Genomic DNA, 17,469 nt, shown 5'->3' with positions numbered 1-17,469 from the left:
GCTTGAGACCGCGATAGCCGCACGTAAGCGGGCGTGGTTCAAAATGTAAATCGCGTTGTGCAGTTTTCTTGAAAATGTTAAATTTAGTTTTTTACCGCGGTTGTTTCGCACAAAACCGCAGAGACCAGACACGCCATACAGCAGTCTCTCTCGCTAGTGTGACGGGCGGGATGTGCGGTAAGACGAGCCGATGCGAGATGCAACAATAATCTTAGGTTTTTTTCGGTAAAGTCACCATGTAGGTAACAAATTAAAATTAATAAAAGTAAAATAAAATAAAAATCACGACGTTTCGGAGGCAACACAAGCTTCCGTCTTCAGGTGGAACCGTCACAGCACGATAGCTGTATCAACCTAAGAAGGGTCACAGCACGATAGCTGTATCAAGCAATCGTGCTGTGACGGTTCCACCTGAAGACGGAAGCTTGTGTTGCCTCCGAAACGTCGTGATTTTTATTTTACTTTTATTCATTTTAATGTTTTACCTACGTGAATTTACCGAAAAAAACTAAGAATATGAATCCTTGCAGTCACGAAAGCTTCAAATCTAGAAATATGCAACAATAACACTCCACTCCACTGTGCTTACGCGGAGCAGTGCATTGTGGGAGGAAGTTTTAACACCAGTCTCTCTGGGACAGGCAGGAGGGGGAGTGGGTGGCAGCCGCTCGGACGCTTAGGCCTTACCCACAATGCTTTGCATGTGTGACCCATTTTGCCGGAGTGACGACTCAGAGTGGAAGGGAGGGGGGAGGCGATCAGCAGGAAAAGACCAGGAGAATTATGGGTAATTGGCATCGCCCCATCGGTGTTGTAAACGTCGATCATGAACCTTCGTCGCTGAGCGTTTGTTGCGCTCTCCTGCCCCTCCACCCACCACCCAGACTCCGCACCACTCGCCCAACAACCCTCAACCCTTGAACCCGGCGTGGGGGGGCGGTAGAGTGGGGGGCGGAGGAGTGGGGGGCACAGGGGCAAGGGGGGGGGGGAGTGGGGGGCGGATGAGTGGGGGGCACAGGAGCAAGGGGGGGGGGGGAGTGGGGGGTGACGTCAAGCGTTCATGGCGGCCGTGGCGACGTCGGTGAACACCAAGCGGCTGGGCCTCTGCACGGTGCTCTGTGTCGCGCCGGGACCCTGCAAGTGCACAAGACAAAGATCCCCCATGTAGTCCACCCAGACTGCTGGGCCAAGTGCTACGTAGCGGTGCTGTGCTGCTGCGCGGGTTGCGCCAAGCCGTTCGGCGGTGGTGCCGTGGTGCCGGTAGCGCCGTGCTACGGGCGGCGCTCTCACCTTGCCGGCGAGGGGGCCGTCTCCGCTGGGGTCAAGCAGCTCCTGCTCGAGCTCGTCCTGGTCCTCGCTCGGGTCGAAGTTGTACATGGGCATCAGCTGGTGGCGCAACTTCTCCAGCCTGCGGGGGGCATGGGGGTGGGGGGGGGTCATTGAGGGGGGGGGGGGACGAGAGGGGCACAGTGGTGGGGGGGGGTGGGGTGAGGGTGCCGCTCCCAGCTCGGGGTAACACGAGGTGAAACTGTGTTTGTGTGCGTGAGTTTGTTTGTGTGTGTGTGCGCGCATGTCTGTGTATGTATAAATATTGTAGGGAGCGGTGGGGCAGTGGTTAGCGCACCGCACATCGAACCCGGATACCTGGGATCAATTCCCGCTCACGGACAACACCGGTGACGATTATCTGAACCGGTCCTGGGTGGGCCTCCCCCAGGTCGACTCAGCCTTAAAATGAGTACCTGGTGCGGTGTGTAAACATCGCCACTGGGGAGACAAAGGCGGTCGGGCGTGGTGCTGGCCACCCACCCCCTCGTGTGCCGTGCCGGCCTTCATAGGTGCTCGCTAACAGCACTTGCCCCCTGCAGTCTGTTAAGGCTACACGGGGGATCTTTATCTTTGTTAGCGAGCGAGACCAGCCTTTTGAATTACCTCGTTCGTAACTTTACATCTGAAGCGTCTTAAATGTGGAGAGTGCGGTGATCATTATCAAAGTCACTCACCGCTTCCTTTTGCGGATGTACATCGCCTGTGGGCGCAGCGGTGAACGTTGAGACAAAGAGAGACACAGAGGGACAGAGGCAGAGAGAGACATTCATGCATTGCTCATTATCACCACCATCGGCACGTGCGCGCGTGTCTGAACTTCTTTCACACCATACGTAGCCAACGGTGCTGATCGGAGGTTTGTAGCAAAGCGCTCCCCAACCTTCTTGGCACCAGTTTCGTGGAAGACAATTTTTTCAGAATCTCTCCAGCGACGTTTGTTTTTGTACTCACGTTGGCTACTCGGGGCTAGCAGCTTGTGGGCTCACCACAACTGTGGCCGACACGAGTGTTTGTTACTCGTTGTGGCTACGAGGGGCTAGCAGCTTGTGGACTCACCACAACTGTGGCTGAGACGTGTGCGCAGTGCGGGTAAGAGGCACGGACGGAAGTGGTGAATCATAAAACAATGGGGGCGGGTTCCACGCACAGACTCACCACAATCACCTATTTTTTTTTTTTTCACCTCCGGCTGTTGTGCGGCCCGGTTCCTAGCAGGTTCCTAACAGGTTCCTAACAGGCCAGAGACCGGTACCGGTCCGCGGCCCGGGGGTTGGGGACCGCTGGTCTACGCTACAAAACCAGGAAGTCCGAAGCCAATTCCCGCTCACGTGAAACACCGGTGACAAACATGTGGACTGATCCCGTGCATCTTCTTGGTTCTTTCGGTATAAAGTCACGTAGAAGGGAAATAATAAAGTAATAAAAATAAAACATAATAAAATACAATTCTCACGACGTTTCGGCCACAACGCAAGCAGCCGTCCTCAGGTGAAGAACAGGTCTGTCGGAAAGACAGCGTCTGAAACGTCGTGAGAATTATTTTATTATGTTTTATTTTCATTATTTTATTATTTCCCTTCTACGTGACTTTACCGAAAGAACCAAGAAGATGAATCCCTGCAGTCACGAAAGAAGCTTTAAATCGAAACATGATCCCGTGCACTTCTGCTCAGCCAACTCAGCCTGAGATGAGCACCGTCAGGCTGATGATATTTCTGTCCACAACGGAGCAGGTGGAGGGAGTGCTGCTGCCTGCCCCCCCCCATCCACCCTCTCCAGTGTAGACCCAAAGGTCACTTGAAGAGGCCTCTCAAGAGGTCGCGCTGCGATAATTATCGCTTCCAAGGGTCGTTCTCCGACAACAACCAAGTGATCACTTTTCTTAGGTTTTTTCGGTAAAGTCACGTAGGTAAAAACATTAAAATTAATAAAAGTAAAATAAAATAAAAATCACGACGTTTCGGAGGCAACACAAGCTTCCGCCTCCGAAACGTCGTGATTTTTATTTTTATTTTATTTTTATTAATTTTAATGTTTTTACCTACGTGACTTTACCGAAAAAACCTAAGCATATGAATCCTTTGCAGTCACGAAAGCTTCAAATCTAGAATCAAGTGGTCACTGTGAGATTTACCAACGGATTGTTCATCACAGGGACGCGACTAGGCACAATCGGGGATAAAAATAAAAATGTTTAAAAAATACAAACACGCGTCTGACTCACGAGCTACCCAGTTGCCTCCCGCCAAAGGGCGCCACGGTGGCTAGGAGATGTTAACTACCTCGCCTGGTCTACAGGAGGTCGTGTGTTCGATCCCGACCCTGACGCCTGCTGCTGTATATTTGGAGTTTGCGTGTCTCTCTCATCATCATCATCACGGTGGCTAGGAGATGTTAACTACCTCGCCTGGTCTACAGGAGGTCGTGGGTTCGATCCCGACCCAGACGCCTGCTGCTGTATATTTGGAGTTTGCGTGTCTCTCATCATCATCACGGTGGCTAGGAGATGTTAACTACCTCGCCTGGTCTACAGGAGGTCGTGGGTTCGATCCCGACCCTGACGCCTGCTGCTGTATATTTGGAGTTTGCGTGTCTCTCTCATCATCATCATCACGGTGGCTAGGAGATGTTAACTACCTCGCCTGGTGTACAGGAGGTCGTGGGTTCGATCCCGACCCTGACGCCTGCTGCTGTATATTTGGAGTTTGCGTGTCTCTCTCATCATCATCACGGTGGCTAGGAGATGTTAACTACCTCGCCTGGTCTACAGGAGGTCGTGTGTTCGATCCCGACCCTGACGCCTGCTGCTGTATATTTGGAGTTTGCGTGTCTCTCTCATCATCATCACGGTGGCTAGGAGATGTTAACTACCTCGCCTGGTATACAGGAGGTCGTGGGTTCGATCTCGACCCTGACACCTGCTGCTGCTGTAGATTTGGAGTTTGTGTGTGTCTCTCTCCCTGTGGTCACGTGGATTGTCTCCGGGTCCTCCGCTCTTTCCCTCCACATTTACAATCAACGTGCATTGAAATCATTTTACTGCGATACATTTCCACGTGACAAGCCACTTTGCTGAGCTATTATTTGTGGCCAGGCCGCATCTGAAAAATATCAGTGGGATTTACCTGGGAAGATAAAAAAAATGGTTTAGTTTTATTTTGTATATATTTTTTTAAAGTGAATTGTTTGCCTTTCCTATACTTTTTTTCGATTTAAAGCTTTCGTGACTGCAGGGATTCATCTTCTCGGTTCTTTCGGTAAAGTCACGTAGAATGGAAATAACAAATTAATAAAACTAAAACATAATAAAATAATTCTCACGTTTCGGCCACAACGCAAGCGGCCACAACGCAAGACAGCGTCTTTCTGACAGACCTGTTCTTCACCTGAGAAAGACAGCGTCTTTCTGATAGACCTGTTCTTCACCTGAGGACGGCTGCTTGCGTTGTGGCCGAAACGTCGTGAGAATTATTTTATCATGTTTTATTTTTATTATTTTATTACTTCCCTTCTACGTGACTTTACCGAAAGAACCAAGAAGATTTCCTACACTTTGCTTTGCGTATTGTTTGTTGTTGTAACCGTTCTGACCCCGTGCCCCTATTGAACATCTGTGAAAAAGATCTTCACAGCTCATCGGATTCCTCCTGCAGTGCTAATAAACATTCCGAAAATTCTCATTCTACAACGAGAGGCCCGGTTACCATGATGATGGCGACGCCGATAATGGCGACGAGTCCGAAGGGCAGGAGGATGAATCCGAGCGAGGAGGAAAACGAGGAAGAGGGGGGGGCGATGGTGCCGCCCCCCCCGTCGCCGCCCCCGCGCGTGTCGGGGGCAGGGGTCAAGGCTGCTCCCCCAGTCACGTTCCACGGCGCCATCTTTGTCGCCGTGGCGCCCGGGGCCTGGAGCCTGCCGCTCGCCTGGGCCGCCTGGGCGTTACCGCCGCGCGCCACCGCCCGGCCTCCCGCCTCCCTGCGCCGCGTCGCAAACAGCGGATGGAAAGTTTTTTGTGAAAGGCAATCGCCGAAAACCGGGCGGTGATTAATCCGGGTTCTCAAGCGTACCCCGGTCACCGTTGGCTTGCATTCAAAGCAGAACTGTTGTATGTGTGTACGTTGAACATCTTTCGCACCGTACGTAGCCAACCGCGCTAATCAGAGGTGCGGGGGAAGGACAACAAACTAAACACAAGAAGCAGTTCTAAAGAAATGAGTTTTCAACCTACATTTGAAAGTGCATAGCTCCAGTGGCTTCCTAATGTCTGAAGGGAGAGCGTCCCCACATGGCTGCAGAAGCGCATCCGAAAGCGCACGAGGCTGTGACCGCCTTTGATTGATGGTTAGCCAGAAGCTGCTGCTGAGAGCACCTCCTAATGTGTAAACACACGAGGCTGGGATGTGACGAATCATTGATTCAAACAGATTTCCACGGGAGGGGAGCAGTCATTGGTAGCCGGGTTGAAACGTTTGCCGAATGGCAGTCAAAGATATACATTTTTTAAGTCTCAGAACTGAAACTTTAGTTAAATTAAGCGCAAAAATCAATAAAATGTGATGGTGTTTTTTGTTCTTGCAGTCATTGGTGACCAAGCTGAGATTAGATCAACTACATTGAGAACTTGGTTTAATCACAACTCAGTTTGGGGAAATGTGAGTCTGTGGATCTCTGTGCGAGTCGTTGGGTCTCCGTGTGAGTCTGTGGGTCTCTGTGCAAGTCTGTGGATCTCTGTGCGAGTCTGTGGGTCTCTGTGCGAGTCTGTGGGTCTCTGTGCGAGTCTGTGGGTCTCCGTGCGAGTCTGTGGATTTCTGTGCGAGTCTGTGGGTCTCTGTGAGAGTCTGTGGGTCTCTGTGCGAGTCTGTGGGTCTCTGTGCGAGTCTGTGGGTCTCTGTGCGAGTCTGTGGGTCTCTGTGCGAGTCGGTGGGTCTCTGTGCGAGTCGGTGGGTCACCATGCGAGTCTGTAGATCTCCGTGAGAGTCTGTGGATCTCTATGGCAATGGGTCATTGTGCGAGTTTGTGGGCCTTTGTGTGAGTCTGTGGGTGTCTGTGTGAGTCGGTGGGTCACCATGCGAGTCTGTAGATCTCCGTGAGAGTCTGTGGATCTCTATGGCAATGGGTCATTGTGCGAGTTTGTGGGCCTTTGTGTGAGTCTGTGGGTGTCTGTGCGAGTCTGTGTGTCTCTGTGCGCGGCAGTGGGCCTTTGTACGAGTCTGTGGGTCTCTGTGCGTGGCAGTGGGTCTCCGTGCGAGTTTGTGGATCTTTGTGCGAGTCTGTGGATCTCTGTGAGAGTCTGTGGGTCTCCATGTGATTCTGTGGGTCTCTATGGGAATCCGAGGCGGGTCCTTTACGCGCCGGTTTTTATCTGGAGGTTTTGGATGACCCTTCCCTCAATTTCGCGACGAATCTTTACACGAAAGCAATGCGAGTCTACACTAAACTTCTATGCAATTCGAAATATCAACGCCCTCGCCATTACGGATGACCACGGGTACAGAGCTTAAGGCACAAATGCTCTCAACCCGAGTTGGAACTCAAACAGGACCCTGCGGGGTGGGCTGGTAGGAATAATACTAATACCGGTACAGGGATATCGACCGGGTATAGAGGAGTTAAAAAGAAAATGATTTGTGCATGGGGGGTGAGCGATGACGTCCACACCCCCCTCCCCACTGACTCGCGCGCCCACAGAGCAAGGATTGCAACAGGCGATGTCATTGGCTGCGCAGGATGCGACGGCCATCTTGTTTAGTTCATTTAGTTCACGGATCGCAAGGGGAGCGGGCGGCCATCTTGTCGGACAGACGGACAAGTCGGACGGACGGACGGACACATTAATCTATTGGTGGTCTGGTCCACTTCGTTCCTACCAGTATAACAATCGCATCTCGTCGCACGAAGCCTCACCGCCTTTCTCACCGCCCCGCGTTGTGTTCCGGTGGCCCAGACGTCCCACCGCGTCCGCGTCATCTACAGCGAGGCCCACGCAAGTTGACGGGCGGCAGCAGCTGAAACACATTGGTGACCATCACCAGGCACGCAGCGCCAAGTGGTCAGCAACAAACAGCACTTTTGAAGGTGTAATTGATAATTGACGAGGAAGATGTTATTTTCTTGAACCGAGCGAGGTGTTTGTTTTAGGCGCTTGGGAATAAGGACAATGGGAGGGAGCGGAGCGAGGGGAGAAGCAGAGAGAACAGTGGGGTGACCTGCAGTGTGGTGAGTGAGTGTGTGAGTGAGTGTGTGAGTGTGTGTGTGAGTGAGTGAGTGTGTGAGTGAGTGTGTGTGTGAGTGGGTGGGTGAGTGAGTGGGTGGGTGAGTGAGTGGGTGAGTGAGTGGACGAGTTGAGTGGACGAGTTGAGTGGGTGAGCGGGTTAGTGAGTGGGTGAGTGAGTGTGTGAGTGAGTGTGTAAGTGTGTGAGTGAGTGAGTGTGTGTGTGTGTGAGTGAGTGTGTGAGTGAGTGTGTGAGTGTGTGTGTGAGGGAGTGTGTGAGTGTGTGTGTGAGTGAGTGTGTGTGAGTGAGTGTGTGAATGAGTGGGTTAGTGAGTGTGTGAATGAGTGGGTTAGTGAGTGGATGAGTGGGTTAGTGAGTGGATGAGTGGATGAGTGAGCGGGCGAGTTGAGTGGGTGAGTGAGTGAGTTAGTGAGTGGACGAGTTGAGTGGATGAGTGAGTGGATGAGTGAGTGGGTGAGTGAGTGGATGAGTGAGTGGATGAGTGTGTGAGTGAGTGTGTGCGAGTGTGTGAGTGAGTGTGTGAGTGAGTGTGAGTGAGTGTGTGAGTGAGTGTGTGTGTGAGTGTGTGAGTGAGTGTGTGAGTGAGTGATTGTGTGAGTGTGTGAGTGAGTGTGTGTGTGTGAGTGTGTGAGTGTGTGTGTGAGTGTGTGAGTGGGTGGGTGGGTGAGTGAGTGGGTCAGTGAGTGGACAAGTTGAGTGGATGAGTGAGTGGGTGAGTGAGTGGGTGAGTGAGTGGGTGAGTTGAGTGTGTGAGTGAGTGAGTGGACGAGTTGAGTGGGTGAGTGTGTTCCTGTGACCTGCAGTGTGTTGGGTGAAACACCACAGCGTTGGGTGAGACACTACAATCCGTCTGCAACACAAAGTCCTCATCATGCGAGAAGCGAGGCTCATGCGATGAGTAACCATGACAGTAGCACACAGAGACCCGGTGTTCAGGTGGCCAGGTGATGCAGGGGGTCAAATCACTGCAGAGTCAGCAGCGTTTCGGGTTACGAGTTCCAATTGTGGAATCATCGGCACCGGCTGTGATTTAAACTGGGTCCGCGAGTCGAGAAAGTCGATGACCTCAGTCCAGTCAGCAACGATTGCCATAGAGACCCATTTGCCAAACACGGAAACCCATTGACTCACACACGCACACAGATCCGATGACTGTCATAAGCTTCCATTGATCAAAAGCGACCTCTATTCAGTTCGATGCAAATGCGCGTTGGGTAAAGTGAACTCCATTGTCGTCTCGTTGAACTCCATCGATTCAAGTGAAAATTCGGTCACAGTTCCTATGATCACCATTTCATTGCTTTCATGGCTTTATTTTGGTGATTTTCGAAAAGTTTGTTGGTTTGGCCACGTTTGTGTTGTTGTAGTACAGAGTTAGACTGATGGCCTTAATCTAAGTTGTCTTGTGGTTGTTGTTGTTGTTTGTCTTGCATCCCACTGGGAGTTTTGCACACAGCGTTGGTGTACGGTGTTTTTTGTTCATGTTTTTGTTTTTTGTTTGTTGCGGTTGCACCCGATTCAAGAGCCGAATGGTTCACAGGGCTATACCTAATACATGAAGTTCATTCATTCATGAAGTTCATTCATTCATGAAGTTCATTCAGTGAGTTCATTCAGACGCTGTCTTTCCGACAGACCTGTTCTTCACCTGAGGACGGCTGCTTGCGTTGTGGCCGAAACGTCGTGAGAATTGTATTTTATTATGTTTAATTTTTATTATTTGATTATTTCCCTTCTACGTGACTTTACGAAGAACCAAGAAGACGTCCCAACCCATCACATTACATTACATAGAACCTCAGCATTGTATGTGCGGGGTGGTCCAGATGTGTTGTGACCCCCCCCCCATTTCCCTAAAACTTGATACTTTTTAAAGGAAGGTTGATTTTAAACAGAAATGAATATGCAGTTCATTGGTGTGGGGTGTGGGGGGGGGGTCACCAGACATCTGGACCATCCTGTCCTGCAACAAACCCAGAGTAAGTAGTTGCATGTGATTGTGTACTTTGTGATTGTGTACATTGTGTGTGATTGTGTACGTAGTGATTGTGTATAGTGTGTGATTGTGTACATAGTGATTGTGTACATTGTACGTGATTGTGTATTTTGGGATTGTGTACTTTGTGTAATTTGTGTGTAGTGTATGTTATTGTGTACATTGTGTACTTTGTGATCGTGTACTTTGTGTACTTTGTAATTGTGTACGTTGTGATTGTGTACATTGTACATTGTGTACGTTGTGTACTTTGTGATTGTGTACGTTGTGATTGTGTACATTGTACATTGTGTACTTTGTGATTGTGTACGTAGTGATTGTGTACATTGTGTACTTTGTGATTGTGTACGTTGTGATTGTGTACACTGTACATTGTGTACGTTGTGATTGTGTACGTTGTGATTGTGTACGTTGTGATTGTGTACGTTGTGATTGTGTACACTGTACATTGTGTACTTTGTGTACGTTGCGTGCATCTACTCTGCGCACGGAACAAATCGTCCGCGCTGCTCACGGCGACTCCCGTGCCGCGCTGCAGCAAGCGAAGCGCTTCGCAGCTCTTCGGATTTACTTCGCTCCGCGCACGCGGGAGCCGGTCACCACCACCACCCACCGCACTGTACGCGCACTGTACGCAGCGCGTGTACAGTGCGCGCACTGTACTCTACTGTACACTTTGCTTTAAAGACGGCGCACCAGACGTTACAAGACGGGCGACATTAAATATATTAAATGTGTCTGTTTGTTCGTGTTTGTCTCTTGTGATGATGGGACTTTGTGTGATGAACGTGGAGATTTGTAAGGGCCGCGTGGTGACCGAAACGGTATCTGAATTGGTCTTTTATAAGGTAGAGCACTGATATGGGGTTGACATTATTATTATAGACAGAGACCCATAGAGACACATAGAGATACACAGAGACCAATAGAGATACACAGAGACCAATAGAGATACATATAGACTCATAGAGATACATAGAGACTTATAGAGATCTATAGAGATACATAGAGACCTATAGAGACCCATAGAGATACAAAGAGACACATAGAGATACATAGAGATACATAGATACCCATATAGATACAGAGACCCAGAGACTCATAGAGACCCATAGAGATACACAGAGACCCATAGAGATACATAGAGACCCATAGAGAACCACGGAGATACATAGAGACACATAGAGATACATAGAGACCCACAGAGACCCACAGATATACATAGATACCCATAGATATACACAGAGACCCATAGAGACCCATAGAGACACATAGAGACCCATAGAGACACATAGAGACCCATATAGACCCACAGAGACCCATAGAGATCCACAGAGACCCATAGAGACCCACAGAGACACATAGACACACACATAGAGACACATAGACACACACATAGAGACACAGATACCCACAGAGATACATAGAGACCCATAGATACATAGACACCCATAGAGACACATAGAGATACATAGAGACCCACAGAGACCCATAGACACCTATAGAGACCCATAGATATTGCAGAACTGTCAACACAGACGGTTCGCCCCGTATTTCTTCTCCAGATAAATGTAGTTTTAGCTCCATACGGCGAACGGCCGTTTCAATGCGGACAACAACAACAAAATATATAAATGTGTCTATTTGTGTTTCTCTCCTCGTGATGATGGGCCTTTGTAGGACGAACGTTGCTATGTACAAGGGTCACGGGGTGACCAGCGAGGTTTGAATGTGTCTGTAGTAAGCTGGGGCACTGATAAGGGCTTGACAGGGATGGGATTCCAATTTATTTTCTTTAAAAAAATGAAAACGCCGCCGCCACAACCACCGCCATCACATCGCTCACCAAATCCGCGACTCGATGAAACTCGTGATTATTATAACCGCACACGAATGCGCGGCAAATCACAAAATTAACAGCAATAATAATTATAACGACGACGACGCTGCTACTGCTACACGTCTTACAGAGCCCACTCACCATCACGGAAGTCAATCGTAGACGCCAACAATCGTAATAACGACGACGACGACGACGATGTTGACGATGATAACGATGAAGACCGTTTGCTGACTGTGTTGATTTAAACCTCGGGGCCGATTCAAAATTTGAAATAAAACAAAAAAAATGACTTCAACACGATCAGGAAGCGAATCGCGCTCAACACAGACAAACACACCGCACCTCCTTTTACATTCCGTAGTGCGCACAGGCGCCCGCGCCGGTAAACGCGCCTCTCCCATTGGCTCCCGGCGGTGCGCGTGACCCGCTTATGCGATGTGCGAATTGCAATGGGACTGGGGCAATGCTCTTGAGTGTGTGACCGGCGTCTTGTTGGCGTGGTGAGAATTTGGAATGGATCTGTGATGAACACATTGTCCTGCGGAGGGAGCTGGTAGGAACGTTGGGTTGCTCGGTCAATGGCCAGGGTCAACGGCGGCGTGGTGTATTCCGCAAATATGGCCGACTGCGAGGGCGGGCACAAGCCGGCGTGAGTAGGTTAAACGTTGAGTTTTATAAGGGCACCACGGGGTGACCAGCCCCTCCCCACCCGGCCCCACCCCTCTCACCCAGCCCCACCCTCCCCACCCAGCCCTTCCCCACCCAGCTCCTCCCCACCCAGCCCCTCCCCACCCTCCCCACCCAGCCCCTCCCCACCCTCCCCTCTCCACCCAGCCCCACCCCTCTCATTTTTGGATGCACGACGGACGGACGGACACAATAATCCCCTGTGGGCTGGTGTAACCAGGAGGTTCCTACCAGTATTATTATTGACCGTGAACAATTAGAGCCAAGCCAAAACATAACATATAAAAAAGAATGTTTACAAAAATATATTTTTAATGATAGAATATAGTATCGTCATCAGTATGACATAAGTATACCAAGTTTGCAGTCGATTCGACATTGGAAAGTGAGTTAAAATTCAGTTACAATATTTGAGGATACGACAACAACAACAACAACAGCCAGAGTGAGTTAAATGAAAGCGTGTAAAAACCAGATCTGGTGTACATACCAACGCCCATCATAAAGACCAGCCTGGTGCTATCCCAGCAGGTTCGAGACGGGGTCCTGCAGTTCAGTCGGAGCACCCTTTGTCAATAGCACCCAGCAGTGTGCTGCTGGCGAGAAGCAGAAGCGTGAGACCGGCCACGTGGCTGGACGGCATTGGTCTGGATGAGTTAAAGGCACAAATATCTCAGTATACACACACACACAGTCGATGCGGGGATATCGTTGTGTGTGCTAATCGAGATTTGAAGTTTTACTGGTCGGAACCTCCTGGTTACACCAGGCCACAGGGGATTATTGTGTCCGTCGTGCAGGGAAGGGCTGGGTGGGGAGGGAGGGGCTGGGTGGGTGGGGAGGGGAGGGTGGGGAGGGGCTGGGTGGGAAGGGTGGGGCTGGGTGGGGAGGGGAGGGTGGGGAGGGGCTGGGTGGGGAGAGTGGGGAGGGGCTGGGTAGGGAGGGTGAGGCTGGGTGGGGAGGGGAGGGTGGGGAGGGGCTGGGTGGGGAGGGTGGGGAGGGGCTGGGTGGGGAGGGTGGGGCTGGGTGGGGAGGGTGGAGCTGGGTGGGGGGTTGTAGGGGTGGGGCTGGGTGGGGAGGGGCTGGTCACCCCGTGGTGCCCTTATAAAACTCAACGTTTAACCTACTCACGCCGGCTTGTGCCCGCCCTCACAGTCGGGCATATTTGCGGAATACACCACGCCGCCGTTGACCCTGGCCATTGACCGAGCAACCCAACGTTCCTACCAGCTCCCTCCGCAGGACAATGTGTTCGTGACTGCAGGGATCCATACTCTTTGGTTCTTTCGGTAAAGTCACGTAGGTAAAGATATGTTATACCTTTGTGTGTGCTGCGTGTGCTGTGTGTGCTGTGTGTGCTGTGTGTGCTGTTGGGCCAAAATGATGATTCTGTGTGTGGGACACCCACCCCCTCGTGTGCCGTGCCGGCCTTAATAGGTGCTCGCTAACAGCACTTGCCCCGGCAGTTTGGTAAAGTCCATACGGGGGATCTTTGTCTTTGTGTCGGGATAAACTCGTGATTTTTGTTCGTGGAACACACAGAAGCGAGTTTTGCTCGTATTCCAGTAGAGGGAGCCAGTGTATTGTAATTAATATAACACTCGTACCTAATTGTAGATGTGAAGCTTTCGTGACCGCAAGGATTCATACGCTTAGGTTTTTCGGTAAAGTCACGTCGGTTAAAAAATTAAAAATAATAGAAATAAAATAATAAATCACGACGTTTGGGAGGCTACACGAGTCTCCGTCATCAGGTGGGACCGTCACAGCTAGATTTACTGTCTCAACCTACTCATGTACCTTCTTGGTTCTTTCGGTAAAGTCACGTAGAAGGAAAATAATAAAATAATAAAAATAAAACATAATAAAGTAATTCTCACGACGTTTCGGCCACAACGCAAGCAGCCGTCTTCAGGTGGAGAACAGGTCTGTCGAGAAGGCAGAGTCTGACAGACCTGCTCTCCACCTGAAGACGGCTGCTTGCGTTGTGGCCGAAACGTCGTGAGAATTACTTTATTATGTTTTATTTTTATTATTTTATTATTTTCCTTCTACGTGACTTTACCGAAAGAACCAAGAAAATGAATCCCTGCAGTCACGAAAGAAGCTTTCAATCGAAATTTACTCATGTACGTTCACCTCGTACTGGTGTACATTCCATATTACTCTGACGGGGACGAGTGAGTCAATAGTCTAGATACAGACGACTGTACACATACACACGGGCAGCCTAAGGGCATTTCCCAGGGGCCGCGCCTGAGAAGGTCCGTCCGCTGATGAGAGATGGAGCAACGAAATCACGAATCGTGGGAATGTCGACGGTTTGGGGAAGACCTTCATCCAGCAGTGGATCGATCGTGGCTGGTGTTGACGATTACACCTCATCGGCCGCAATGCGCCCCATCTCGTCACCTTTCACTGGAATTTTCGCACACAGCGTTGGTGTGCGGTGCTTTTTAAATCCTTTATTAAATCCTTTATATTAAGTTCGCGTGCTTGCTTGCTTGCTTAGGACCGTGCAAATCTTTCGGTCGTTTTTTAACCCACTTCCCGTGATCCAATCGAGCTGACATTTCCCACACAGACTCGTTGTGCCAGACAATTATTGTTCGTGAAAAAAAATTCCCAAAATTTTACACTTTTTAGGCAAAAAAATAGATTTTACATATATTCAAATAGAACGCATTCATGGCTTTGGCTGAACGTCAGAGTGTAAGAGCCCAGAGCGTAACCCCTCCGCAGGCCGTGGCGGAGTAGCGCAGTTGGTAGCGCCCTCGCTTCCCATGCCAAAGGTCGCGGGATCGATCCCCGCGTCCTCCACAGGCGAATATATTTTTAAATCCTTTATATTAAGTTCGCTTGCTTGCTTAGGACCGTGCAAATCTTTCGCTCGTTTTTTAACCCACTTCCCGTGATCCAATCGAGCTGACATTTTCCACACCGACTCGTTGTGTGTGACAATTAATTTTCGTGAAAAAAAAATCCAAAATTTTACACTGTTTAGGGAAAACAAATTAAATATTTAATTACCAATTGTTTAATGCTGGCAGACAATCATCTGACGCATAGGTGGCAGCCATCTCAAGCCAGAGGACGAGAGGACTCTAGCCGCCACGCATATAAAGGATTTATAGTGAAAAACTTTGTTTTTACGGGTTTACTTGTTACGGGTTTACTTGTATTAAGTTCGCTTGCTTGCGTGCTTGCGTGCTTGCTTGCTTACGACCGTGCAAATCTTTTGGTCGTTTTTTAACCCACTTCCCGTGATCCAATCGAGCTGACATTTTCCACACAGACTCGTTGTGCGTGACAATTAATTTTCGTGAAAATTGTTTTCCAAAATGTTACACTTTTTAGGAATTTTTTTAAATATTTAATTACCAATTGCTTAATGGTGGCGGGCAATCATCTAATTCATAGGTGGCAGCCATTTCAAGCCAGAGGACGAGAGGACTCTAGCCGCCACGCATATAAAGGATTTAGAGTGAAAAACTTTTTTTTACGGGTTAATTTTTTTCTGCACTATTTTGCTGTCTTTTCTTGGATTTTCTGTTTGCACTTAGTCACATATTCACTTTAAGATGTTTTCTTGTGAATGCTTTTATTTTTTGTTTGTTGCGGTTGCACCCGATTCAAGAGCCGAATGGCTCACAGGGCTATACCTAATACATTAACTTGAAACTTGAACTTGATCTGAGACCCACAGACATGACCCAGCGCTCGCCGCTTGTTGTAGACGTTCACGGTTCAAATCCCCCGGCCGCCCGAGTTAAAGACCCCCACCGACGAAGTTTGCAAGCGTAGCCACCGTGTGGCAGTGTCATAATTCAACACATTTTAAAAATGATTCAATAACACAAATGTACTCAATTTGGAGTATACATAGCAATCATCTGTCTTTTCCTGGATTTTATCTTTGCACTTAGTCACATATTCACCTTCTTGGTTCTTTCGGTAAAGTCACGTAGAATGGAAATAATAAAATAATAAAAATAAAACATAATAAAATAATTCTCACGACGTTTCGGCCACAACGCAAGCAGCCGTCCTCAGGTGAAGAACAGGTCTGTCGAGAAGACAGAGTTCAGACCATTAGGTTTTTCGACTGTCTTCTCGACAGACCTGTTCTCCACATGAGGACGGCTGCTTGCGTTGTGGCCGAAACGTCGTGAGAATTATTTTATCATGTTTTATTTTTATTATTTTATTATTTCTTATTTCCATTCTACGTGACTTTACCGAAAGAACCAAGAAGATGAATCCCTGCAGTCACGAAAGCTTTAAATCGAAATTTTATTATGTTTTATTTTTATTATTTTATTACTTCCATTCTACGTGACTTTACCGAAAGAACCAAGAAGATGAATCCCTGCAGTCACGAAAGCTTTAAATAAAAAAAAACCACATATTCACTTTAAGATGTTTTCTTGTTCATGTTTTTGTTTTTTGTTTGTTGCGGTTGCACCCGATTCAAGAGCCGAATGGCTCACAGGGCTATACCTAATACATGAACTTGAAATGAACTTGAACCTCCGATGAGCACAGTTGGCTACGTACGGTGCGAAAGAAATTCAACGTCCGTACACAGCAGACAAAAGCCTGCTTAGTCCTTGGGTGATCAACCAATATGCATAGCTGGGGTTACAGGCGGCTCGCGGGTCTGCGTTGTGATATACGGTAGCGATATACAATCTGCTCCACGCCTTCACCGATCCGCACTGGCCAAAGTGGTGAAGTATGGTCAAATGGAGGCCCTCACTCAACAGCGGATTTGACAAAACGCACCCCTCCCGCATGCCGTGAAAGTGGTCACCCATCGCCAGCCAGTGTCCAGGCTCAATCAGGTGAACTCCGGGGTGATCGGAAGGCCCCATCCTTAAACCGTCGTACATTTGTACTTAGACTGAAGGAAATCCGAAGAGCTATGAAGCTCTTCTTGACACGCGCCCAATTTTGGGCGGGTCGGCAAAAATTCAGAGCGCTAACACCCCAGGGAGACAAAGGCGGCCCGGAGTGGTTCTGACCACACCAAACCCCATCATAGGCGTACCGTTCCGCTCGTAATAGGTGCTCGCCAACTGCACTTGCCCCAACAGTCTGTGAAGGCTATGGGGGGGGGGGGGATCTTTGTCTTTGTGTGCGAGATCGGTGGTGCAGCGGTTAGCGCACTGCGATACGAACCCGGCGTGTCCCGAGTTCGATTACCGCTCACGGCCAACATCGGTGACGATTATCTGAACCGGTCCTGGGCCTCCTCCTCTAGATCGACTCAGCCTCAAATGAGTACCCGGTATGCGATGTGTAATCATCGACACTGGGGAGACAAAGGCGGTCGGGCGTAGTGCTGGCCACCCACCCCCTCGTGTGTCGTGGCCGCCTTC

General features: G+C 49.4%; 1 protein-coding gene across 1 annotated transcript; it reads right to left on the bottom strand.

The window, feature by feature from the left end:
* Positions 1-990: 990 nt before the first annotated feature.
* Positions 991-7,345, bottom strand: LOC144732931 (uncharacterized). Its single transcript, XM_078614613.1, has 5 exons — positions 7,197-7,345; positions 5,034-5,304; positions 2,004-2,029; positions 1,291-1,408; positions 991-1,134 (listed from the first exon to the last, which is right to left on the bottom strand). The coding sequence occupies exons 1-5, from the start codon at positions 7,343-7,345 to the stop codon at positions 1,051-1,053; spliced, it is 648 nt and encodes a 215-aa protein (XP_078470739.1). The 3' UTR covers positions 991-1,050.
* Positions 7,346-17,469: the final 10,124 nt, after the last annotated feature.

This window comes from Lampetra planeri, chromosome 44 (genome assembly GCF_965212315.1).
Source record: "Lampetra planeri chromosome 44, kcLamPlan1.2.h2, whole genome shotgun sequence".
NCBI classification, from domain to species: Eukaryota; Metazoa; Chordata; class Hyperoartia; order Petromyzontiformes; family Petromyzontidae; genus Lampetra; species Lampetra planeri.
This window is presented reverse-complemented; position numbering and strand designations above follow the sequence as displayed.

Bases quoted from the DNA above. Each gene is read 5' to 3' on its own strand.
- LOC144732931 (XM_078614613.1), bottom strand. From the start codon at position 7,345: ATGTGTTTCAGCTGCTGCCGCCCGTCAACTTGCGTGGGCCTCGCTGTA. The intron at 5,305-7,196 runs GTAGGAACGAAG...GACGCGGCGCAG, and splicing joins GAGATGCGATTGTTATACTG to GGAGGCGGGAGGCCGGGCGG. The intron at 2,030-5,033 runs GTAACCGGGCCT...CTGCGCCCACAG, and splicing joins TCGGCGTCGCCATCATCATG to GCGATGTACATCCGCAAAAG.